Source organism: Nothobranchius furzeri, chromosome 13 (genome assembly GCF_043380555.1).
Source record: "Nothobranchius furzeri strain GRZ-AD chromosome 13, NfurGRZ-RIMD1, whole genome shotgun sequence".
Lineage (NCBI taxonomy): Eukaryota > Metazoa > Chordata > Actinopteri > Cyprinodontiformes > Nothobranchiidae > Nothobranchius > Nothobranchius furzeri.
In genome coordinates, this window is record NC_091753.1 from 50,419,983 (window position 1) to 50,445,246 (window position 25,264).

At 41.1% G+C, this 25,264-nt stretch overlaps 3 protein-coding genes across 3 annotated transcripts; all 3 read right to left on the reverse strand.

Moving 5' to 3' along the window:
* Positions 1-2,131: 2,131 nt before the first annotated feature.
* On the reverse strand, positions 2,132-6,711 carry LOC107380609 (extracellular calcium-sensing receptor-like). The gene is made up of 9 exons (XM_054742233.2): positions 6,399-6,711; positions 5,920-6,214; positions 5,733-5,819; positions 4,964-5,233; positions 4,438-4,644; positions 4,089-4,364; positions 3,704-3,931; positions 3,504-3,627; positions 2,132-3,434 (listed from the first exon to the last, which is right to left on the reverse strand). The coding sequence occupies exons 1-9, from the start codon at positions 6,632-6,634 to the stop codon at positions 2,518-2,520; spliced, it is 2,640 nt and encodes an 879-aa protein (XP_054598208.1). The 5' UTR covers positions 6,635-6,711; the 3' UTR covers positions 2,132-2,517.
* Positions 6,712-8,492: 1,781 nt separating this feature from the next.
* LOC107380608 (extracellular calcium-sensing receptor) lies at positions 8,493-12,342 on the reverse strand. The gene is made up of 9 exons (XM_070543224.1): positions 12,120-12,342; positions 11,633-11,927; positions 11,448-11,534; positions 11,042-11,311; positions 10,601-10,807; positions 10,133-10,408; positions 9,745-9,972; positions 9,551-9,674; positions 8,493-9,467 (listed from the first exon to the last, which is right to left on the reverse strand). Exons 1-9 carry the CDS (start codon positions 12,317-12,319, stop codon positions 8,563-8,565), a joined length of 2,592 nt encoding a protein of 863 aa, XP_070399325.1. The 5' UTR covers positions 12,320-12,342; the 3' UTR covers positions 8,493-8,562.
* A 3,015-nt stretch (positions 12,343-15,357) lies between these two features.
* LOC107380607 (extracellular calcium-sensing receptor-like) lies at positions 15,358-21,016 on the reverse strand. The gene is made up of 9 exons (XM_054742521.2): positions 20,778-21,016; positions 20,285-20,579; positions 20,066-20,152; positions 19,667-19,936; positions 19,245-19,448; positions 18,898-19,173; positions 16,588-16,815; positions 16,391-16,514; positions 15,358-16,274 (listed from the first exon to the last, which is right to left on the reverse strand). Exons 1-9 carry the CDS (start codon positions 21,014-21,016, stop codon positions 15,358-15,360), a joined length of 2,640 nt encoding a protein of 879 aa, XP_054598496.2.
* Between the last annotated feature and the right edge of the window lie 4,248 nt (positions 21,017-25,264).

Genomic DNA, 25,264 nt, shown 5'->3' on the forward strand with positions numbered 1-25,264 from the left:
GCTAACGCCGTAGCGTCGACATTTGTAATTTGAACCTGGTCCACAAAAAGCTCAAGAGTTGTTAAAAAAAAAGTGAAGCCAATAAACGGGAAATGCCCCAGATGTTATTTTTTGTACTCCTAAATAGCCACAGCATCTTTTTGTTTTACTCTAATACCAAGTGAGGGAGGCTAGAGGCTAATGTTGAGCTAACAGTGTCAACAATGACATTAAATAGTAGGCTCTAAAAATATATCTAGCTACTTTTTCAGTTACCATCAACTTGATATTACTGTGAAATGTATGAGTGAAGTGAATAATAAGTTAATTGTGGCATTTTACTTTATTTAATGAGTTGTTCAGAACTATAACAGCAAGAGACAATCTACATACTAGGATTTAACGCTGTTTGCTATTAGCTTTGTTAGATCCTGAGAAAGATCAGACAAATTAGCATATGAACTTATATCATGCATAAATATCCAGGATATTTATACAATCGATAGAAGTTCATACACCAACGGCTTAGTCTATATTTAATCCAAAGATTAATTTTTAATTTAAGATATTTAAATTAATAGCAAAAGTTATCATTGAATCAGAAGCTTAAAGGAATCTTTGCTTATTCAATAACCAAATATACACCATTCTGTGTTTCGTTTCAAAGAAGAGTCAGGTTCAAAAAGTTAAGAATTTATTACTAACAATTTAAAGATGACAATTTGAAAATGTCAATTTAGAATTTGGAGCAATTCTATCGGCGTGACAGAACAGCTTAGTGAGGCTTTGGGCGGCCGACCCTCGTCCTCTGGTACTCTTGTTGCCATGAGAGTATCTGGTTGGTTCAAGAACTGAAATTGAACTGAAGAGTTTTTGGTTTTAACAAAACCTCAGAACACGCCCTCTCAGAGTCAGAAAGCTTGTTGTTATGGAGCAAAGACATGTGAGGTGGTTACCTTTACCCTGAATTCAGCCCCCTCTGCATGGTGTGTACACGTGCAAATGACCTTCTTCACATTGTCAAACATTGCTGATTATCATAAACAATAATTATTATAACCAAAGAATAATAAGTCACCTCAGTAATTAAATACATTTATAATGAACCATGATGATTGTTTATGATGATTATAATAAACGTCGTAATAAAAAGTATGAAGAAATTATTAAAAATGATTATTTTAAATCTTGAAGTGTCCTTCATCTTGCGGAGGAACATCAGACAGATAAACGCAGTCAGATTAAAGATGGTTTCCATGATGGATAATCTGTGGGACAGAAGTTCAGCCAGGACAGCATGACCTAGCTGGGGAAGTGTGACCTTTGGGGCACAAAATGAGGCCATTCATGTCGCTACAGACGGAAACTTCTTTAATGCCGGAGACATACTACCGTAATAAGTGTAGTAAGTGATCCCTACCGTAAAACACCCAAAAGTGCTAACACCAGATATGACAATGTATTCCATTTCTTTTAAACTTACTGTGATTGACTCGTCTTTGCTAGTCATGTATAATCTTCTGGTGATGATCCATAACAGAAATGAAACTCACAAAACAGTAGTGAGAGGGTCACCTTTTATTTATAAAAATGGACTGCAGAACTAAATGTGACCACAGGATGTCACCCTCACGTGCTTCTTACATATTGCACATTTAATGACTAAAGTATTCCTACATTAGTGGGAAATCAATTAAAAAAGTTGAGAAGAACACGAGCAACAAAAGTTTTACTTTGTTGTTTTTTCCAGTTGTTGATGGTTAAACCATTTTTTAAATTTTTGGTGAATTACATTAGTAACACTCACTCACTTTGATTTATTTTCTATTCAACTCATTTCTCAATCCGTTTGCGTAGAGCCAGTGTATAACTCTTAAGCTCGATTTACATAGGATTTTCAGGAAAGTGATGGTAATGACATGCTTCCAGTCCGTTACAAGACCAGACACAGACAAATAGAAAACACACACACACACACACACACACACACACACACACACACACACACACACGCGCACACACACACACACACACACACACACACACACACACACACACACACACACACACACACACACAAAGCTAAGACCAAATTAGAGTCACAAAATATGAATATAGATGACAAATGGGAGGAAATAAACACATTGTAATGGACAAAATAAATCTTCTGTTCATTTTGCAACACAACTTCACAGTAGGATCATTTGTGGGGCCAGAGAAGTTGGATTTTTATGAGAGCCATAAAAGGGTTTCTGTTTAGCTTTTATATCAAATTAATACAGGTAAAATAATTATCAGGTACATTAAGACAATTGCCCAAAGTATTTTGTGAATTTCTTTCATTAACCATTGATAAGTTGGAGGTCATAAATATAAGTTAATTCATAAACCACAATCCATTTTGAAAACAAAACAAATAGTAGCAGTGGAGTTCTTTCAAAATTGATTTGAATGGGGATGCATTTTTAGAAAAAGATGCATGAAAAAAAAGTGCCCATCCATACATTTGTCTTGCTCTGCTTGATTTAAATTTTTATTTTATGCTGTGTCTTTGGTGCCTCGGGCCATCAGGGCTTTCTTTGTATTCCTCTCTGGTTTCAGCAGGATTATGTAACATTTGGGTCCAAACAGAGACACCAAAATGCCAAAACTGGAAGCCAGGATGGCAAACACCTCCACTGCATCTGCATATTTACCAGGTGAGCTGATATAAGCAGGAACAAAGGCCACCCACACGGCACAGAAGATCAGCATGCTGAAAGTGATGAGTTTGGCCTCATTGAAGTTGTCTGGAAGATCCCTCGCAAGGAATGCAATCAGACAACTAATGATAGCTAGAAAACCAATGTAGCCCAATAATACAGTAAAGCCAATAGCTGAGCCGATTGCACACTCATAAACTATCTTGTCATTGTGGTATTGTGTGTTTTTATGGGGCATGGGTGAGGATAAGACAAGCCAAACTGTGCAGATTGCTGCTTGAACTGAGGTAAGAACTAAAACTGTTCCTCTCTGCTGTGAAACACCAAACCACTTAAGGCTGGCGCCACCTCCTGGCTTGGAGGCCTTGAACACAGCCAGAACCACCATGGTTTTAACCAGGATGCACGAAACACAAAGAACAAAGCTGATCCCAAAGGCTGCATGTCTCAGCTGGCATGTCCACAGTCTGGGTCGTCCAATGAACAGCAGCGAACACAGGAAACATAACTTGAGTGACAGCAGCAGCTGAAAACTCACTTCTGAGTTGTTGGCTTTGACTATGGGAGTACTGCGGTGATAGATGAATATCCCCAGAACAACAGCACAGATAAATGTCCCCAGTAACGAGGCAGCAGTCAAACACAATCCCAGAGGTTCCTCATAGGACATAAACTCTGTTTTCTTGGGAACACACTGGTCATGTTGGGGCCTGGACCAGAAGTCTTCTGGACAACTGAAGCAGTCCAAAGAATCTGGGAAAAGATATACTTAAAAAATATCAACTGAATTGCAAAACACAAAACTTTACACTGAATACTTACTGGTGCTATTACTGATCTTTCCCTCGGAACAAGGAATGCAGTCAAAACAGCAAATAGGTTCCCCCTTTTTTCTCACCATGCGAGTTCCTGGAGGGCAGTTCTCACTGCAAACTGACCTGGTTGGCTAAAAACAGTTTGCAGTACTTCAACTTATACTGGATTCATACGACTTTGGATTAAGAAGAAACACTTAAATTTACCTTTTTGGAATCAGAATTCCAGAAGATTTTGTCTTCATGAAGCTTCAGTTCTTCACCATTAAATTCTGACGTTTTAACATCTCCCACATTTTGTACCTCTGTTCTTCCATCAGGGAGCCACATCCAGTTCATAACATCATAAATGGGTAAAGCGTCACCATTCTTATCAAACGACACCTGATCACCAAATGATGTGGTGAAATTGACCTTTTCCAGGTAATAAACAAGCTAATTGAATTCAAATGAGACAATTGAAATATGTAGAACATGACCAAAAAGACACACATATTATAAAAACACAGTTTCCTTTTATATAAGCATTAAATGCGACCATAAACATAGAAACAATAAATGACAGAATTTAATCAAAAAGTATTTCCAATACCTGCCAAGGCTGAAGTGTTTGTAAAGTGGCACAGCTGTTCTCAGTGAAAGGCCCTCTTCCTGGCTCACACTTCAACATATCATCAAGAGCGTATGCCAGAGCATTCACAGCCTTGTAAACATTGTACTCAGACCTGAGGTTAGAAACGTCCAAGAACTCAGTTTCCACACTCTGTAAGTCTTCTTCTCCGGTGCATAATGTTCCCCCGTTCTCCACCCAACCTGCTGGAGGTGGTGCAAATCTGCACTGAAAGGTGAATTCCCAAAACTGGTTCACCTGTAACAATTTTAAAAACATACTATTATTCACTTTTAAAAGTCAAATGTAACATTACAAAGTTGTTCCTCACCATGTTATTTTCATTGCTGTCATTGTAATGTAGATCAGGGTAAGTTTGCAACAGGACGTTTCTGAGACCTGGTATTTCTCCTCGACGAACTGCAATGCCCAAGGTACCACCCAGGTACGGCATGAGCTCAGGAGTCTGAAGCAAAGCAGCTGTGGACCAGGCTTCACTGGCCAACCACTGCAGGCCTGTCAGCTTCTGCCTCACCACCTGCTTACATAATATTTGCTCATGTTGTCACAACAACCACATTTTAAATAATGATGTTACTCAAGGTACATTGCAGAATATGTTGTTCTTCAAGTTATTTTAATACCTTGATTATAAGCTTTTACATCTAACAGCAGCTGTGAGTTATCTCATTGGAACACCCGATCTTTGTTGTAAAACACACACACACACACACACACACACACACACACACACACACACACACACACACACACACACACACACACACACACACACACACACACACACACACACACACACACACACACACACACACACAATACATCTAGTGACCAACCTCTTCCATGAGATTAATCATCGGCCCCACATGTGCAAAGACGATGACCACACGAGCTGTGGATTTCTTCATTACATCACCAATCCTCTTCAGTTCAGGTAAATCTCTGTTCCAGGGCAGCACCTCTACATAAGCCAGACATCCTTCACCAGACAGGCTCAGATCCGTGTGGAAGGACTGGGCAGCATAGCGCCCGTAGTCATCATCACTGATCAGCAGCCCTGTCCAAGTCCAACCGAAGTGCTTTAATATCTGAATCATTGCTCGCACCTGAGTGAACAGTAAGAATGAGGAGCGAAAAAGCATGTAATAAACGTTGGTGTTACTGTGAAGCAAGATATGTTCTCTATCAAACAAAATATCTAAGTAGGTCTCCCATCTACTTTGCCAAATTTATGAGCATCCTGACTCAAAATGATTTAGAAAAAAATGTAGACGTGCATTTTTGATTTTATAAGTTGAATACTGTAATTCTCTGTTATCAGTGAGAAACTTTTGAGTTTTCCAGCTGAGCCAAAACGTGACTGCCTAAGTTCTAGGGGAAGAGATCAAAGGCCACCCTTCATATTTGTGTCCTGTTCCCGTAGTAAAGCTCAGATGTGACTCACTGGCGATTTTAAACGAATCTAGTCAGTAAAGCTCATTGATCCATGTTGTTAACGGCACTAAATAAAATAATTTAAATGAACAAGTTGTTGTCAATTAAGCTATTTAGGCTTTTTGTTATAAGCAACATTACTAGTAAAAAAAAGTACAAATGTATTTTTACCTGAAAAGCATCATTTGGTATCGTCCTGAAGAAGGAAGGATACTTTTGGTGGTCACTCAGACATGAACACGTTGCAAAATAACTCACCTGCATAAAACACATATTTAAAACTTGTCAGCTACTGAAGATCTTCAGAGAAGAAATGAGAGCAGGCATGAAAACAATCTCAAAGAGTAAAATAAGTTACCATAGGTACTTTAAACAAGCCTAAGACAGATGAGATGGCAATAATACGTGTAGACGAAGAATCACCAACAATTCCCAAGACTGGAGGGCTTCCTACACAATTCTCCTCTAACATGATTTCCTCCTGTTGGCCACTGATCAGCGCCAGGGCTGCACGAAGTCCAACTCCAAGAGTCAGACAGTTATCATACATGCTGTACCCCAGAGTCACGTTGGGTAGCAGCTTGGAGTTTCTGTTGATCTCTTCGATCGCAAAGGCCATGGTCTGGGCCTGTCGTAACCCTAGAACGTCAAAACTAACACATGAGAGCTTCTGTTTAAAATTCGTGTTTCTGTTAGACCTTAGTAAGAATTCTATTCGTTTTAAATGAGAACAGGCTTTCAGACTGAGAAATAACTGAGCATCACACATTTAGTGCATTTAAGGAATAAGACTTCCTTCTCAGTCTCTTTTGCTAGTCATGTCTCTAACATACTCACCCATAGCATGTAAGCTGCGCTGGCTCCGAGTCAAAAGACAGGTCAGGGGTAACAGAAAATAAGTGCACTGTAAACATCCCCCCCAGCACCACATCTCCAGCTTTGTGCATCCCATTTAGATGAAACCTTCCTCGTAAGTGACAGGGGGTGTACAATGGAGAGGAGAATATGGCAGCTGAAACATACAAGCGCAACAATATGAGCCAAAACAAGCAAATGAGTTTTAAACAGTGCATGACTTTTGTCGGTTGAGCTTTTTCTTGAGCACCGTCATAACGTTTTTTCACCGTTTCAGCTGTTTTTGTTGACTAGCTGTTTAGTCATCTTTCCTCACACCACCAATCAGGGCAGGATTAACAGTGTGGGCAGAGCCTAACGCGTGTTTTGACTGATTTAGTGTTGAGGAAGACCTAATGTAAACAAAATCTCTTGATCACATTTGGAACTTTCAAACTTTTATAAGCAAATAATGAAAAATGTTTTTAAGCTACAGCAATTCTTTTTTGTTTAAGGAATATAAAAACATGTCTGTACCAATCACTGTATCTTATGGTTGGTTATGTGGTTAAAATACCCCGTTTAACTTAGAAGTATATAATAATAATAATAATAATATAATTATTATTATAATTATATATTAATAATAATAATAATAATAATAATAATAATAATTATTATTATTATTATATAATAATAACAATAATAATAATATAATAATAATAACAATAATAATAATAATAATAATAATAATAATACTTTTGTGATCATATATCAGGGCAAGCAAGTTCACTTTAGAATAAAACAAACACAGTAGACAAAAGCAAACTCATTAAAAATGACTTAACTTCTAAGAGAAGGCTGTTCTGAACAGACGAGGTATTTGTCTTCATTTAAAAAAGGGGAAAATAGTTGATGTTGCAGATGTCAAAAAGTAGGAAGTTCCAGAGCTTGGAAGATGAACAGCTAAAATTCTGCTTCCCCTAGTGCTGCAGCAGAAGGAGGGAAAATGGAGATGGATGGAGAAGGAAGGCTGGAGGGAACTGGAGGATGTAGCAGTGATAAGAAGATCAGAAACGTATGAAGGAGCAAGATTGTGGATGGTCTTGAATGTGTTCACGAGATGTTAGGAGATTATTCTGAACTTTGCCAGTAGGCAATTATGTTGAGGGACTGGGATGATGTGTTGAAAAGAGACTGTGAGACTGTGTGTGTGTGTGTGTGTGTGTGTGTGTGTGTGTGTGTGTGTGTGTGTGTGTGTGTGTGTGAGGGGGATAATGCAGGCTGCGATTGGAGGGCGACCCGCACGCACGGAAAGCACCGTCCGTGTGGAGACTTCTCAGACTGGGACGTTACTCGAGGTGAATCGTAAGCTGGACAATGTTCTAGCTGCGATACCGGTATTAGTGCGCAAAATGGATGTCATCTCGGAGAGGGTCACCGGACGGTATGAGCAGGTTTTAAAACCCAAAATTGGCTTCACTGAAGGACTGGAAATGATCAGTTTAAAGACTGAAGGCAGAGAGGAAAATTAGCTCAGCCTGACCCAATCAAATTTTTGTTATCATGAACTGTAGGAGTCAATGTACTCTTTGCTTCTCCCAAGATCTCCTTCCCACCTGTGACTGTTCAGTAGATGAGCGCCATAGATGGCTGCTCTCGCTGGGGGAAACAGGATTGTACTGCGAGAGGATTGAGGTTTACTAGAGAAGTAGAGCTGGCTGTCTTCCACAAAAACACCAGAAATGGATGTTACATTTGTGATAACATTACCAACAGAGGAGATGTAAATGATAAAGAGATGAGACCCTAGGACGGAGCCCTGGGGCACACCATGGAGTTGGCTGAGCTGGGTGTGGCCTGATAGAAATGGACGATAGCAAACAAGGAAGTGCTGGTAGTGCCAATTAAAGATAATCTATTGAGAAAGCCGGACTGAGAAAAAATGTAAATAAGGGTAGTGTTTGTAGATTAGTATCCTTTATACTTAGATAAAAGATACAAATATTTTCCCCAAATCTAAGTTGACACAGAAAAAGTGACAATCCAATATTTTAAAGTTAATTTTATTAGGGAAGCATGTTCAGACATATAAAGCTACATTAAAACAAACTTCTCATAACTGTTCCTTTTCTGCCTAAATAATTTTTTAATGTTATGTCAAATCTTAGGTGCCCCTACCCATCAGGGCTTTCTTTGTGTTTCTCTCTGGTTTCAGCAGGATTATGTAACATTTGGGTCCAAACAGAGCCACCAAAATGCCAAAACTGGAAGCCAGGATGGCAAACACCTCCACTGCATCTGCATATTTACCAGGTGAGGTGACGTAAGCAGGAACAAAGGCCACCCACACGGCACAGAAGATCAGCATGCTGAAAGTGATGAGTTTGGCCTCATTGAAGTTGTCTGGAAGATTCCTTGAAAAGAATGCAATCAAACAACTAATGATAGCTAGTAAGCCAATGTAGCCCAGTAACACAGAAAATCCAACAGCAGAGCCAATTGCACACTCATAAACTATCTTATTATTGTGATATTGTGTGTTTTTATGGGGCATGGGTGAGGATAAGACAAGCCAAACTGTGCAGATTGCTGCTTGAACTGAGGTAAGAACTAAAACTGTTCCTCTCTGCTGTGAAACACCAAACCACTTAAGGCTGGCGCCACCTCCTGGCTTGGAGTCCTTGAACACAGCCAGAACCACCATGGTTTTAACCAGGATGCACGAAACACAAAGAACAAAGCTGATCCCAAAGGCTGCATGTCTCAGCTGGCATGTCCACAGTCTGGGTCGTCCAATGAACAACAGCGAACACAGGAAACATAACTTGAGTGACAGCAGCAGCTGAAAACTCAGTTCTGAGTTGTTGGCTTTGACTATGGGAGTACGGCGGTGATAGATGAATATCCCCAGAACAACAGCACAGATAAATGTCCCCAGTAATGAGGCAGCAGTCAAACACATTCCCAGAGGCTCCTGATAGGATAAAAATTCAGTATTTTTTGGAACACACTGGTCACGTTGGGGGCTGGACCAGAAGTCTTCTGGACAACTGAAGCAGTCTAAAGAGTCTGGAAACAGAAGTGAAAACAAAAACATTGTTTTTGAAAAATCAAGAGCATTGCAAAAAATAAAACTAAATATAGACACTCACTGCTGCCGTTACTGATCTTTCCCTCAGAGCAGGAGTTACAGTCAAAACAGCAAATAGGTTCCCCCTTTTTTCTCACCATGCGTGTCCCTGGAGGACAGTTCTGACTGCAAACTGATCTGGTTGGCTACAAAAACAACGCCTATTAAGTCATTTCACACTGCAAAGTGTACATTTTAAATGTGTTAGCCAATTACCTTTTTTGAATCAAAGTTCCAAAAGATTTTGTCTTCATAAAACCTCAGTTCTTCCCCACCAAAGGTTGTTATTTTAACATCTCCGACATTTTGCACCTCAGTTCTTCCATCAGGGAGCCAAAGCCAGTTCATAACATCATAAATGGGTAAAGCATCACCGTTCTCATCGAATGACACCTGATCACCAAACGATGTGGTGAAATTGACTTTTTCCAGGTAATAAACAAGCTATTAAAATTTAAATGAGAATTTGGAAAATCAAGACAATCTTCTCACTATGAAAACAGTTTTGAAAACACCACACTCTACAATGGAACTTTGTACTTGATCTCCTATTTGTGTTGATCACTACGATTGTTGCAGGGACCACATGCACAGTACAACGTACCTGCCATGGCTGAAGTGTTTGTAAGGTGGCACAGCTGTTCTCAGCGAAAGGCCCTCTTCCTGGCTCACACTTCAGCATATCATCGAGGGCGTATGCCAGAGCATACACAGACTTGTAAACATTGTACTCAGACCTGAGGTTAGAAACGTCCAAGAACTCCGTTTCCACACTCTGTAAGTCTTCTTCTCCAGTGCATAGTGTTCCCCCGTTCTCCACCCAACCTGCTGGAGGTGGTGCAAATCTGCACCGAAATGTGAATTCCCAAAACTGGTTCACCTGTCATGAATACAACTTTTAATTAGAACAATTTTTAAATTATAGCTGTACCCATCTATAGTGACTCAATAACTCACCAAGCTTCTTTTGCACATTCTTGCTGTGTTTATCTTCAAATTCCATTTGAACCGTCGGCAAGGTAAACTAAAAACCTTTTCTGTGTTAAAAAAAAGAACCAAAGATGGAACTCACCAAGCTGTTTTCATTGCTGTTGTTATAATGTAAATCAGGGTGCATTTGTAGGAGGAAGTTTGTGAGGCCTGGTATTTCTCCTCGGCGTATCGCAATGCCCAGTGTGCCACCCAGGTACGGCATGAGCTCGGGAGTCTGAAGCACAGCAGCTGTGGACCAGGCTTCACTCGCCAACCACTGCAGACCTGTCAGCTTCTGCCTCACCACCTTTTACAGCAAACGATTTCTCAAGTTATCAAAACACTCAGTTTTAATGCACTAATGTCAAACTGTGCAAATAATGCAGTGTTTTTACTTACTATACGCACCCAAATTTGTTATTCAAGCTGCAGTGGTTGCATGATACACAGTGCAATTTATATTTTTGTAAGTTAGTTAAAAAAACCTAGCAATAACTGTAACCGACCTCAAAAAATAAACACAATACATCCAATGACCAACCTCTTCCATGAGATTAATCATCGGACCCTCATGTGCAAACACGACGACCACGCGAGCTGTGGATTTCTTCATCACATCCACAATCATCTTCAGTTTAGGTAAGTCTCTGCCCCAGGGCAACACCTCTACATAAGCCAGACAGCCTTCACCTGACAGGCTAAGATCAGTCTGGAAGGACTGGGCAGCGAAGAATCCGTAGTCATCATCACTGATCAACAAACCTGCCCAAGTCCAGCCGAAGTGCTTTAATATCTGAATCATTGCTCGTACCTGAGTGAGCCCAGAGAAGCAGAAGAGAAAAGGCAGGTTTCAATTAAAGTCACGTAAGCCATGTCTTTTTAAAAAAAATGTATTTACTTTCGCTGCAACAACATATTCTTTTCAAAGAAAACTGATATTTTGGTACCTGAAAAGCATCACTTGGTATTGTCCGGAAGAAGGATGGAAAGGCTTGTCTGTCGCTCAGACATGAACATGTGGCAAAATAACTCACCTGTAAGATACACATTGAAAACACATCAAAATTTATGAGAGCCAATATTAAACAAACATGATGAAAAACAGAATAGAAGGTAATTAAAAAATATTTACAATTGGTACTCTATGTAAGCCTAAGACAGAGGAGATGGCAATAGTTCGTGTAGAAGAAGAATCACCCACAATTCCCAAGACTGGAGGGCTTCCTACACAATTCTCCTCTAACATGATTTCCTCCTGTTGGCCACTGATCAGCGCCAGAGCTGCACGAAATCCAACTCCAAGAGTCAGACAGTTATCATACAGGCTGTACCCCAGAGTCACGTTGGGTAGCAGCTTAGAGTTTCTGTTGATCTCATCGATAGCAAAGGCCATGGTCTGGGCCTGTCGTAACCCTAGAACGTCATAACTAACACAGAAAGCCTCTGTTAAGTGCAGAAATATGTATGATACAATTAAGCACAGTTAAAGGTCAAGACAATAGTCCGGAATGTGTTTTGCATGACACACACACTGCTGATAAAGAAATATATCATCAGTAAAAATAAAAGAGCTGCTCCTTCTCCGTGTCTCTCGGTTGCCCTATCCCTAACACACTCACCCATAGCAGGTACGTTGATCCGGCTCCGAGTTAAAAGACAAGTCAGGAGAAACCGAAAAGAAGTGAACTTGAAACAGCCCCCCCAGCACCACATCTCCAGCTCTATGCATCGCATTTAAATGAAACAATCCTTGCAACAGACAGGAGGGAGACAGTGGAGAAGAGGATGCAGCAAATGAAACATACACGTAAAACAACATGAGCAAAAGTAAACAGACGAGTGGAAAAGGTTGCATTACACCCATCTGGTTGAGCACACCGTTAAACGTTGGTGCACTTTGTCGGCTCTTTTTCATCAGTTTATCATACTGGGTTTCGTTTCAAATTCCTCCCACTTTGATAGAGAAGGGAATGTGGGCAGGGCTTAAAATTCATTTCAGACTGTTTTTATTTATCATTGTTTTCATTTAAAAATGAAGCTTAGAAATTTTCACTAACATTGGAACTGTGGCATAATTTGGTATCGATGAGTGAATTTATCATATTATCCTTTGTGTACATTTATATCGAGAATAAAACTTAATGACTTAATGACAGTGTTTTTTATCACAACATGCAAGAAGCTACAGTAATTTGCCCTGTTCTGACTTTTTAGAGGCGAGGCGGCTTTATCTGTAAAACACATTTCAATGTGCTTTCCAGGAGCAAGACCATTAAACAATAAAATCTGCAAGACAACATAAAACACCAGATTTTAAAACCAACTTTAAAACATACAAATGAAATTAGATCTAATGTGTAAGAATAATATAAAAGGCAAAAGGATGATGAGCAGTTACGATGCCGAAGGTGCAGATTAAGCAACGTTCATTCAAAAGCTGATGAAAACAGGAAAGTTTTCAATTTTGGTTTAAAAGGTACTAGAGTTGGAGCACATTTGAGGTCATGAGGAATCCATCTGTGAGCAGCATAGAAGCTAAAAGCAGCCTCATCCTGTTTGGTTCTGACCCAGGGTTCTACCAGCTGACTGCTTCCTACGGGTCCCAGAGCCCTGCTGGGCATATGTACAGGAAGGAGATTCAACAAGTATTTTGGCCCCATGCCATTGAGTGATTAATAAACCAGCAGAAGTACTTTGAAATGGATTCTGTAGTTTACTGGTAACAGTGTAGAGATTTAAGAACAGGAGTGATGTGCTCGGTTCTCTTGGTTCTAGCAGCAGCACTCGGAGTAAGCTGCAGTTGCTTTGCAGCTTTTTTGGGAAGATTAGTTAAAGACCGTTGCAACAGTCCAGCTGCTGGAGATGAACACATGAATATATATATAGGACACATTATTTCTGATTGGCTTAATGAACTGTGAATTGGAATGTTTATTATGTGAAGTGCCTTGAGACGACTCTTGTCGTGATTTGGCGCCATACAAATAAACTTGAATTGAATTGAATGAGTTTCTACAGGTCTGGTCTGGACTTGAGACCTCTCGGTCGTGCTATTTGATTCAGATGATAAAATGCTGATCTAGTTATAGCTTTAATGTGACCAGTGAAGCTCAGGTCTGAGGTTTCCAAGCAGCAAATGCTTTTCTCTACTGGAGCTCCGCAACAAAATAGGGTTGCCTGCACAGTTCAGTGAAATACACAAAGCAAAACAAAACAAGCCTGAAAGCAGATCCAAAACACCACACCTGAAAGAAAAAGAGACGAGAAAAGTGCACTTCAAAAACAAAAAGCCACAGTCCAGTCTTTTGTGTTGACTTTACAGTTTTTTTCTGTTGTGTTGAGGCTTTTTGCTGCTAATTTTGACGCATAATGGCTTTGTATTTTGTTGACCCATACAGACTGTTAGGTAATTAATGTTAAGTGATATTTAATCTCCATAACCCTGGAACCTGAAATAAACACACACACAACATGGAAGACATTTTACCCTGAGTCCCCAAAATAAAGGAGAGTTAACACAGGGAAAAACCTCCTCCGAGGCTTTTCCCCCGTCACTCCCAAGTCTCCTCAGTTTCCCAGGGGCTTTATTCAGCAAAGGATGGGGGAGAAGGCAGGCCTTCTCAGGTTACAGAGGTACCGTTTTCAGTTTGAAACCCACATTCAACATCCTTGCTCAACCTTTCATGAACAGCAACAGTTGGCAAAAACAGAGATTCATAACACAAAATGGGCATCTTTTAGGCCTCAAAAAGGTACAATTATAAAAATACCCAACACAGACCACTGAAGTACTTTTGTAATAAATACATGCGTAGCTGTGAGAGCTGGTAAAACCCACAGAAAATTAAACTCAATAAGAAAAGTTAGGAATGAAAACTGAGCTTTTCCAATAAGTAAATTCAGCTTTTGATCTGCAAATGAACAAAATAAATATTTGTTGCATGCTTACATTGATAATAAGAGTTGTACCTAAAGCATTATAATGAAACATGTAACTGATATTTGACACATCTTTTCTCTCTAGTGACTTCTGCTAAAAGTGATTTAGTAAATTTTGCTGACTACAAATCAGACAAGGCCTCTGACTTGGAAACCCACAATGATGTAACTGCAACATTTGGAGCTGAAGTCCTGAATGTCCATCTATAACGCAGCTCGAATCTTGTTGACTAAAGTCAGTCATTGGGCAGGAGGCTGGAAGGGTCACCCTTTCATCACATTTACAATGTCTTGTTGCCTTTTTTGGATCATGGGTGTTTGTATGATTGCTTAGTGTTGTTTTAGTATGTGTGCCTGTGAGGTAGCAGTTTGACGTTCAGCAGAACAGGAACCTGCTGAAAAACAGGTTTAAACTGAGTCAGGCCCAATTGTTTTTAATCTTTTACTAAAGTTTTGAAAGGAAATGAAATGAAATGTCAGTAAAAATCTAATCAAATGTCCACTAGATGGTAGCACCACACCAGAACAGACTGTGATTGCATTCATCTTTTAAATACAGCCTCTCTTGCAAAATGCTTCTTTGTTTAAAACTTGCACTAAAAAGCAGTAAGCTTGTACATTAGAAAGTTTGGTTAAGGATTTAAAATCTTAATTTTATTATATTCACATTGAGCTTCTGAGAGACAATAAAACTGGCGTGTCCCCACAACAAGCCAGACAGCAGAACTCTATCAGTTGCAGACTTTGTGTTTTTCAGTTTTTACTGACAGAAATAAATGCATAACATTTAAACAGTTTAGGCTCATCTAAGACATATGAGACTCATCTACAGTGATTTCATCATAAATCAAAAGATATGAGGTGGTATAGTGAGATGGCTTATTTGTTTGATTCTTGTTTTTTTGTTTCCTTTTAGTATTAGGCAGTACCCTTGATGGCTCGACCCATCAGGGCTTTCCTTGTATTTTTTTCTGGACTCAGCAGGATTATGTAACATTTGGGTCCAAACAGAGCCACCAAGAGGCTGAAACTGGATGCCAGGATGGCAAACACCTCCACTGCATCTGCATATTTACCAGGTGAGCTGATATAAGCAGGAACAAAGGCCACCCACACGGCACAGAAGATCAACATGCTGAAAGTGATGAGTTTGGCTTCATTGAAGTTGTCTGGAAGATCCCTCGCAAGGAATGCAATCAGAAAGCTTAGGATAGCCAGTAAGCCAATGTAGCCCAGTAAAAATGAAAAACCAACAGCCGAGCCAATTGCACACTCATAAACTATCTCATCGTTGTAGTATGAAGTGTTTTTGTTTGGTGTTGGTGAGGAGGTGACAAGCCAAACTGTGCAGATTGCTGCTTGAACTGAGGTAAGAACGAAAACTGTTCCTCTCTGCTGTGAAACACCAAACCACTTAAGGCTGGCGCCACCTCCTGGCTTGGAGGCCTTGAAAACAGCCAGAACCACCATGGTTTTAACCAGGATGCATGAAACACAAAGAACAAAGCTGATCCCAAAGGCTGCATGTCTCAGCTGGCATGTCCACAGTCTGGGTCGTCCAATGAACAACAGCGAACACAGGAAACATAACTTGAGTGACAGCAGCAGCTGAAAACTCACTTCTGAGTTGTTGGCTTTCACTATGGGAGTACTGCGGTGATAGATGAATATCCCCAGAACAACAGCACAGATAAAAGTTCCCAGTAATGAGGCAGCTGTCAAACACATTCCCAGAGGTTCCTCATACGACAGAAAGCCTGTTTTCTTGGGGAGACAGTGGTCCCGTTGAGGGCTGGACCAGAAGTCTTCTGGACAACTGAAGCACTCAATTGAGTCTTTTAAAAAAATAAAAAGAAAGTGTGATACATTGTTGTTATAGCACACTAAAATAACATATCTAAAGTAACATATCTTACAATATGAAAAAAAAAAAAAAAACATGGACCCCTACTGGTTTTATTGCTGATCTTTCCCTCAGAACATGGAATGCAGTCAAAACAGCAAACTGGTTCCTTTTTTCTTCTCATCATGCGTGTTCCTGGAGGACAGTTCTCACTGCAAACTGATCGAGCTGGCTACAAGGAGAAATGCTTATCACTGACTTTTATCCTTTTTAAGGTATCAGATAAACAACTAATGGGAAATTACCCCTTTTGAATCAAAGTTCCAGTAGATTTTGTTTTCTTGAAGCCCTAGTTCTTCGCCTTTTAGAGTCGACATTTTCGCATCTCCCACCTTTTGAACCGTAATCTGCTCACCAGGGAGCCACAACCAGTTCATGATATCATAAATGGGTAAAGCATCACCATTTTCATCAAAGGACACATGATCTCCAAACGATGTGGTGAAATTAACTTTTTCCAAGTAATACATAAGCTGAGAGGAAGAAATGAATCAGTGGAAACCGACCTTAACCATACTCAGTCTAGGTGTAGGTTGAGTAACGTCCAGGCAAACTTCAGATATTTAAGTTTGAGTGAAGAATACCCTACCCGGCCAAAAAAAAGAGATCAGTTTTAAATTTAACTAAGCAAATAGGTACTAGCCTCCCATTGGATATTTACTGCAAGGGCATTTATCTTTCAGCTGGCAACAAGGTATTTAACCCAACTCGTGTAATGAGTTGCTTCTCATTAACTAAACAACCACATGCATGGAAAGACACACCTGGTTGTCGTGGAAAGATGTTCATCTGTTTGAGAAGGGTCAGATCATCGGCATCAAGCAGAGAAAACATCTGAGATAGCTGAAAGGACTAAAACTGGGATAAGAACTGTCCAACGCTTTAATAAAAACTGGTCTGATGAGTCCAGAAGGACCCTGTTGTACAGTGATGGTGCATCAGGGTAAGAAGAGAGGCAGATGAAGGGATGCCTAGTGTCTACTGTACAAGCTTGTGGGGGCAGTGCTATGATCTGGGGTTGCTGCAGTTGTCTACTGTACAAGCTTGTGGGGGCAGTGCTATGATCTGGGGTTGCTGCAATTGTCTACTGTACAAGCTTGTGGGGGCAGTGCTATGATCTGGGGTTGCTGCAGTTGTCTACTCTACAAGCTTGTGGGGGCAGTGCTATGATCTGGGGTTGCTGCAGTTGTCTACTGTACAAGCTTGTGGGGGCAGTGCTATGATCTGGGGTTGCTGCAGTTGTCTACTCTACAAGCTTGTGGGGGCAGTGCTATGATCTGGGGTTGCTGCAGTTGTCTACTGTACAAGCTTGTGGGGGCAGTGCTATGATCTGGGGTTGCTGCAGTTGTCTACTGTACAAGCTTGTGGGGGCAGTGCTATGATCTGGGGTTGCTGCAGTTGTCTACTGTACAAGCTTGTGGGGGCAGTGCTATGATCTGGGGTTGCTGCAGTTGTCTACTGTACAAGCTTGTGGGGGCAGTGCTATGATCTGGGGTTGCTGCAGTTGTCTACTGTACAAGCTTGTGGGGGCAGTGCTATGATCTGGGGTTGCTGCAATTGTCTACTGTACAAGCTTGTGGGGGCAGTGCTATGATCTGGGGTTGCTGCAGTTGTCTACTCTACAAGCTTGTGGGGGCAGTGCTATGATCTGGGGTTGCTGCAGTTGTCTACTGTACAAGCTTGTGGAGGCAGTGGTATGATCTGGGGTTGCTGCAGTTGTCTACTGTACAAGCTTGTGGGGGCAGTGTTATGATCTGGGGTTGCTGCAGTTGTCTACTGCACAAGCTTGTGGGGGCAGTGTTATGATCTGGGGTTGCTGCAGTTGTCTACTGTACAAGCTTGTGGGGGCAGTGCTATGATCTGGGGTTGCTGCAGTTGTCTACTGTACAAGCTTGTGGGGGCAGTGTTATGATCTGGGGTTGCTGCAGTTGTCTACTGTACAAGCTTGTGGGGGCAGTGTTATGATCTGGGGTTGCTGCAGTTGTCTACTGTACAAGCTTGTGGGGGCAGTGTTATGATCTGGGGTTGCTGCAGTTATCTACTGTACAAGCTTGTGGGGGCAGTGCTATGATCTGGGGTTGCTGCAGTTGGTCAGGTCTAGGTTCAGCAACCTTCAGATATACTGAATGACCAGGTCATTCCATCTTCCCTGATGGCACAGGCATATTCCAAAATGACAATGCCAGGATTCATCAGGCTCAAATAGTGAAAGAGTGGTTCAGGGAGCATGAGACATCATTTTCAGTCCAGACCTTAACCCTATTGAGAATCTTTGGTATGTGTTGGAGAAGGCTTTGTGCAGCGGTCAGACTCTAACATCACCAATGCAAAATCTTGGTGAGAAATTATTGAAACACTGGATGGAAATAAATCTGGTAACATTACAGAAGCTTATTGGTACAAAGCAGCAAACGTGGGCTGTAATCAAAGCTAAAGGTGGTCCAACTAAATATTAGTGTGTGACCTTTTTTTTTGGCCAGGCAGTGTAGATCACAAAATCCCTTTTGACATTGTTCTTTCACAAAATACTATTATAATAATAAATTAAAATGTACCTGCCATGGCTGAAGTGTTTGTGAAGTAGCACAGCTGTTCTCAGTGAAAGGCCCTCTTCCTGGCTCACACCTCAGCATATCATCAAGGGCATATGCCAGAGCATACACAGCCTTGTACACATTGTATTCAGGCCTGAGGTCAGATGTGGCTAAATACTCCGTTTCCACACTCTGTAAGTCTTCTTCTCCAGTGCATAGTGTTCCCCCGTTCTCCACCCAACCTGCTGGAGGTGGTGCAAATCTACACTGAAATGTGAATTCCCAAAACTGGTTCACCTGTAGTCAAGTTAAAATGAATATTAATGACTTGTAGAAGTATGGGATTAAACTAAAACAGTGTGTATTACCATAGTATTTTCATTGCTGTTGTAATGTAAATCAGGGTGCGTTTCCAACAGGAAGTCTCTGAGGCCTGGTATTTCTCCTCGACGAATAGCAACACCCAATGTGCCACCCAGGTACGGCATGAGCTCAGGAGTCTGAAGCATGGCAGAGGTTGACCAGGCTTCACTTGCCAGCCACTGCAGGCCGGTCAAATTCTGCCTCACCACCTTTTTAAAATGTCGATTCAAACATTTTTATCACACAGTGTAGCAACCAGGAAGAAAGTATTCAAGGTTAGGTGACTCCTACTTATTTTATTCACCTCAGTTTTGGTAAAATTACAATATTTTGTCCAAGTAAAGGATATTTTTGGCAAACACAACAATGATCTGAGCACACAAATCCCATTCATCACTTTGATAAATACTTGTTAGAGCGTTGTTACCTCCTCCATGAGATCAATCACATGGTTCTCATGTGCAAACACAATGACCACACGAGCTGAGGATTTCTTCATTATGTCCACGATCCTCTTTAGTTCTCCTGCATTGTTGCCCAACGGCAGCACCTCTAAATAAGCCAGGCATCCTTCACCAGACAACGTCAGATCAGACTGGAAGGATTGGGCTGCATGTAATCCATAATCATCATTACTGATCAGCAAGCCTGCCCAAGTCCAGCCAAAATGTTTCAGTATTTGAATTAGAACTTGGACCTACGTGACCACAAAATGTGAATTAAGTTAGGATTTCAGGACGTTCCAGCCCTCGCACTTGAAACAACAATTTATTTTAATAAAGATAAGAATGTGACTTGTCAGGTTTGACTTATTTATTTGTTTTACCTGGAAATCATCACTTGGTATGGTTCTAAAGAAGGATGGATACTTGTGTCGGTTGCTCAGGCATGCACAAGTGGCAAAATAACTGATCTGTGGAACAAAGAAGCTGCACATCTTAAAACATTACTAAAACCTGCTGTTTGTCTTGATTAAACCCTAATTGGAGCAAAAATAGAGCTACATAAATCCAATAAAAACAGAATGGTCAAGCTGAAAACCTACCATAGGAACTCTGTACAATCCTAAGACCGAGGAGATGGCAATGGAGTGTGTGGATGACGAATCACCCACAAGCCCTACGACTGGAGGGCTTCCTACACAGTTCCTGTCAAACACGATGTTCTCCTGTTCACCACTGATTAATGCCATAGCTGCACGAAATCCAATTTCAAGTTGCACACAGTTATCATACAGGCTGTAGCCCAGAGTCACGTTGGGTAGCAGTTCAGCGTTTCTGTTGATCTCATCAATAGCAAAGGCCATGGTCTGGGCTTTTCTTAATCCTAGAACATCCAAACTAAAACAAAAATACTATCCTTAAACACTCAAATTGACAATTCAGATGAATCAGTTATGTAAAATTTGCTAAATGAAATAAGAAAAATAAATGGACATTATGATGACACAAAATTCTTTTAGCCACATAATCACTTATTTGCAGAATCTTCAAATAGTTGATGTCTAGTATTTTTGGCAGGCACCCCAACAAACTTACCCATAGCAGGTGGGTTGTTGTGGCTCAGAGGTGAAAGACAAATCAGGAAAGACAGAAAAGAAATGTATTTCAAATAAGCCCCCCAAAACCACATCCCCAGCCTTGTGCATGCCATTTAGATGAAATTTCCCCTGTAACTGACAAGAGGACAAAAGAGAGGAAGCTGCAGCAGATGGAAATGCAGAGTGCAGCATAGGAATAAGCAAGAGAGGGAGCTTAAAGGGCAACGGGACTTTCATCTAGTTGTTTATCTTCTTCCTCATAGATCAACAGTGAGTGCCATTGTGTGGTCGGCATCCTCTTATTGACTTTCAAAATGATGTCAGATTTACGCCACCCATCTGGGCAGAGGAAAACACACCAACAGGGCCTAAAATTAATGCTGATTTACAAACATTTTAGATAGTTTTAGATTGAATACAATTATATGCTGACTAAAAATAGGGGGGGGGGGGGGGTGTCATGGAATGATCTGGTTAACCCAACTTTGTAGTGAAAGGCGATCCAGAATGTCTTTGAGTTTGAGATTTTCAAAAACTGATGAATGTGCATATTTCTTTCTAATGTGGGATGTCAGGTAATTGGAACCCAGCAGACCATCTTCCATGCCTCCACGGTCATTGTTGTCTGTTGTAATGTGAAATAGTCGAGTTAAATTGGATTAAATAAATTGCTTAAGAGCTATTTATTTCTATTCTCATTACTTTGTGACCAATAGCTGTAATACTCTATTAATTACAGAATATCACCTTGCTTGGTCTTAGGATGATTAATTAGAAGGTTCTAGGATTCTTTTAATTATTAAGGGATCGTCACACTTCGCTTTGATTCAAGAACCAGTCCGTTTTGCAAACAAATAAGAATTTATTTTACAAATAATTAAGACTTGACAGATTGTCGTCGTCGTCGTCTTCCTCCGCTTATCAGGGTCCGGGTCGCGGGGGCAGCATCCCAACTAGGGAGCTCCAGACCGTCCTCTCCCCGGCCACCTCCACCAGCTCCTCCGGCAGGACTCCAAGGCGTTCCCGGACCAGATTGGAGATGTAACCTCTCCAACGTGTCCTGGGTCAACCCGGGAGCCTCCTGCCGGCAGGACATGCCCGAAACACCTCCCCAGGGAGGTGTCCAGGAGGCATCCTGACCAGATTCCCAAACCACCTCAACTGGCTCCTTTCGATCCGGAGGAGCAGCGGTTCTACTCCGAGTCCCTCCCGAATGTCCGAGCTCCTCACCCTATCTCTAAGGCTGAGCCCGGCCACCCTACGGAGGAAACTCATTTCGGCCGCTTGTATCCACAATCTCGTTCTTTTGGTCATTACCCAAAGCTCATGACTATAGGTGAGGATTGGGACGTAGATCGACCGGTAAATCGAGAGCCTGGCTTTCTGGCTCAGCTCCCTCTTCACCACGACAGATCGGCTCAGCGTCCGCATCACTGCAGACGCCGAACCAATCCGCCTGTCGATCTCCCGATCCCTCCTACCCTCACTCGTGAACAAGACCCCGAGATACTTAAACTCCTCCACTTGAGGTAGGAGGAGGAGACTTGACAGATTGTTTAAACTATTATCTAGTGTGAGTGGATGGAACTAAAAGATGTCTGAGAACTATGTGTGAATATGAGATGATGAATCAGAATCTCCGTATCTTCAGAGAGGTGCGTTTCTGGATAAAAGAGAATTTGGTTTGCTTATAGGCTATGAGCTGTTATTTATCAAACTGCATACAGATGCTTATTTCACTGTGTTCTACGTACCCAAGTGGAATGTTGGATAAATTATGGATACATTATTTTATTATTTTTTAAACAAAAGCTTCATCCGGTTTATTTTGGGAAGCTTGATACGGTTTATTTTACTCTAGCAACAGACAGGCGTTTGACCTTGCCTCTTTCCAGTCCTGGCTTATCAGTGAGAACGCCCTGTGCCCGCGCCTGTTGCCTCCCTGCTCGCTGAGAGTCTAAAGGAATGTCAAAGTGTGTGCATCAATGTTTTAGTGTGTAAATGTGTGTGTGTTTTACCATTTTGTGTGTCCTTAATAAATACTTTCTGAGGGTTCTGTCTGAGAGCGAATTGCCTACCGACTCGTGTGAATCATTTTATCTCTCTCCACTTTGCAAAGTCTAAATTGTTTATTGGTAAAGATTGGTATGGGTTAATCGATCAGCTTATTAATATAACCCCTGTGATGAACTTTCTCTATGGTAACCCTGGATGGGAAAATAAAAATACCTAACATGGAGGCGCCCTTGTGGATCCGAAATGTCAGGGGAGGTTTGAGACCCCAAGAACAGAAGTCCGTAGACTAACTTCTAGTACGATCAGGTCAGTCCAGGATCGCTTCCAGGTAACACAGTTGACTGGATGGAACCAAGTGTCTCAAAATAACTCTGAAGGAGTGTCGCAAAATCAGCTTTGTTCTGCAGGAAAAATATCTTGTTGACTTCAGCTTTGCAGGTGCAAAAAGCTTATGGTTTTGACAGCGTGTCAAAATCCTTCTGGTTAGAAAGGCTGTAGCTCAGCTAAAGATGGCCAGTCTGAAGCTTGGTTCTCCAACCCTCGTTCTGTTGGATGTTTGAACTTGTCTGAGGGTTGAAGCAGAGCGGCTGGTTGTATAGCCCGCTGTTATCTATTACCAAAATTATCAAGAATTTCAGAAACACACGCTCTGAGACGCAGAGTCTCTGAGTCTGTGGAACAAGGTTATTAATGTGTAATGCATTCTTAATTTAGCCTTACTTCTTGTCTGGTGTGATGATGGAGATGACCTAAAACATACTTGAACAATCCTTGGGTACAGATTCATGAACATTCATGGCTTATAATTATACATGGCAATATGTAATGATTTTTAATCAAATCTTCTTTCTTCAATGATTATTCTGACGGATAAAATGAGTACTTATATTATGAAATCTTCTTTCTTCTGGGAATAAAGATTTCTCTAATACAGTTCTCTTGTGAAGGATCTTGGAAAAGAATGCTACTGTCATGTATATTATCTGATGAAGCTGCGTGCAGCTGATGAAGTCATCTGATTAAAGACCTAGTGTGCAGACACAAGACTCCTGCCAGGTCATAAGGAGACAGGAGACTACATTTGTAGCCTTTAATCTGCTGGACTCTGCTATTCTATCAGCTGAAGTCCAGGCCTCTGCTACTTTGAACACAGTGTTCCCGTTTCAAGGTCTCTCTGAAAGCTTCCCTCTTATCTCAGACTGCTGTGCTTCACAGAACAAAGGATGAACTTTCATAATTAAATCATATAATGAAATGAACAATATGAGTTAACTAATCATATAATGAAATGAACAATATGAGTTAACTAATCATATAATGAAATGAACAATATGAGTTAACTAATCATATAATGAAACGGGCAATATGGTTAAATGAAATGTTTTGATTAATCTGTGCTTAAATTAATAAGGATGAAATGAAATATATGACCCATATACTTAATCAGCATACGTGACTGGACAAGCACACGCTCACCATATCTCCATGATGCAAGTTAAATTTAACGTCACTGCACATAGATATTTTCTGATCCACAAGTCAGATCTCCTGTATCTGGGAAAGGGGTGGTTCTGAGGTTTGTCGGTTAACACCTCTTAACATGGCACGTCCTAGTCGGCCATGTAATCATAATATGGGAATATTAAAACAGAATCACTTGCTGAGTGATTCAATTAGTTTGAGCAGAGCTCCGGACCAGCCAGCCGGAGCAAAACTCTTTGAACCATCAAGGCTTTCAACAAGCCAAAAGCTGCCTGCAGCGACACAGAAACTTGGTCCTTCAGCTACTCAGAAACAGCTGTTCTAGACGCAAACTAGTTCCAATCTGTTGTGCCTGGTGACATCCCTAGACTGCGGTTAATCTACTGAACCTCGGTGCCCAGAGGTCATCCGACCTTCCTGACCTCCGGATTTGCGAAGAGGCTCTCCAAAAAGGGTGAGGAAGAAAAAGCATGATTGCGTCTGATGTGGTTTTGATAAGAACCAACTTTTATAGTTTAATGCCGACCAAATTCTTTTCACACCCAGAATACAGTTTCTTCTAGATACAAGGTTCTGATAAACATCACACACCATTCCATGATCATACTTCACATTCCATCCACTAAAGCCTGGTTTATGCTTCTCCGTCAGCTCCGCAAGGGACAGACACGCACGGATTGATGGAAGCGTTTTGCTCTTTTACTTCTCCGTCTCCGGGAGAGCGTTGCAAAGCAATTGCCAGGCAGGACAACAGAGGGCGTAGAGCTGTTCTGTGGTTTCCTGTCATGTATCGGTCCAAGATTGTGTGTTTATATTGTGTTTTTTGTGTACATAAGAGACTTTTAACACGGACATATTTGTCTCTCATTCTCCCACCGCTTCATGCGCTCGCCACCTCTAAAGCCACGTTTCCTGTCATTTCCGTCCACAAATAAAACGCTTGCTGCGCATCTTTTCACTCCTCCAGTCACGGGAGAATTAAACGGT

Bases quoted from the DNA above. Each gene is read 5' to 3' on its own strand.
- LOC107380609 (XM_054742233.2), bottom strand. From the start codon at position 6,634: ATGCACTGTTTAAAACTCATTTGCTTGTTTTGGCTCATATTGTTGCGC. The intron at 4,365-4,437 runs GTGAGGAACAAC...AAATTGTTACAG, and splicing joins ACAGCAATGAAAATAACATG to GTGAACCAGTTTTGGGAATT. The intron at 3,628-3,703 runs GTAAATTTAAGT...AACTGTTTTTAG, and splicing joins GGAATTCTGATTCCAAAAAG to CCAACCAGGTCAGTTTGCAG.
- LOC107380608 (XM_070543224.1), bottom strand. From the start codon at position 12,319: ATGTTGTTTTACGTGTATGTTTCATTTGCTGCATCCTCTTCTCCACTG. The intron at 10,409-10,600 runs GTGAGTTCCATC...TATTCATGACAG, and splicing joins ACAGCAATGAAAACAGCTTG to GTGAACCAGTTTTGGGAATT. The intron at 9,973-10,132 runs GTACGTTGTACT...AAATTTTAATAG, and splicing joins AAACACTTCAGCCATGGCAG to CTTGTTTATTACCTGGAAAA.
- LOC107380607 (XM_054742521.2), bottom strand. From the start codon at position 21,016: ATGAAAGTCCCGTTGCCCTTTAAGCTCCCTCTCTTGCTTATTCCTATG. The intron at 20,153-20,284 runs GTAGGTTTTCAG...TTTGTTCCACAG, and splicing joins GATTGTACAGAGTTCCTATG to ATCAGTTATTTTGCCACTTG. The intron at 19,174-19,244 runs GTAATACACACT...ACTTGACTACAG, and splicing joins ACAGCAATGAAAATACTATG to GTGAACCAGTTTTGGGAATT.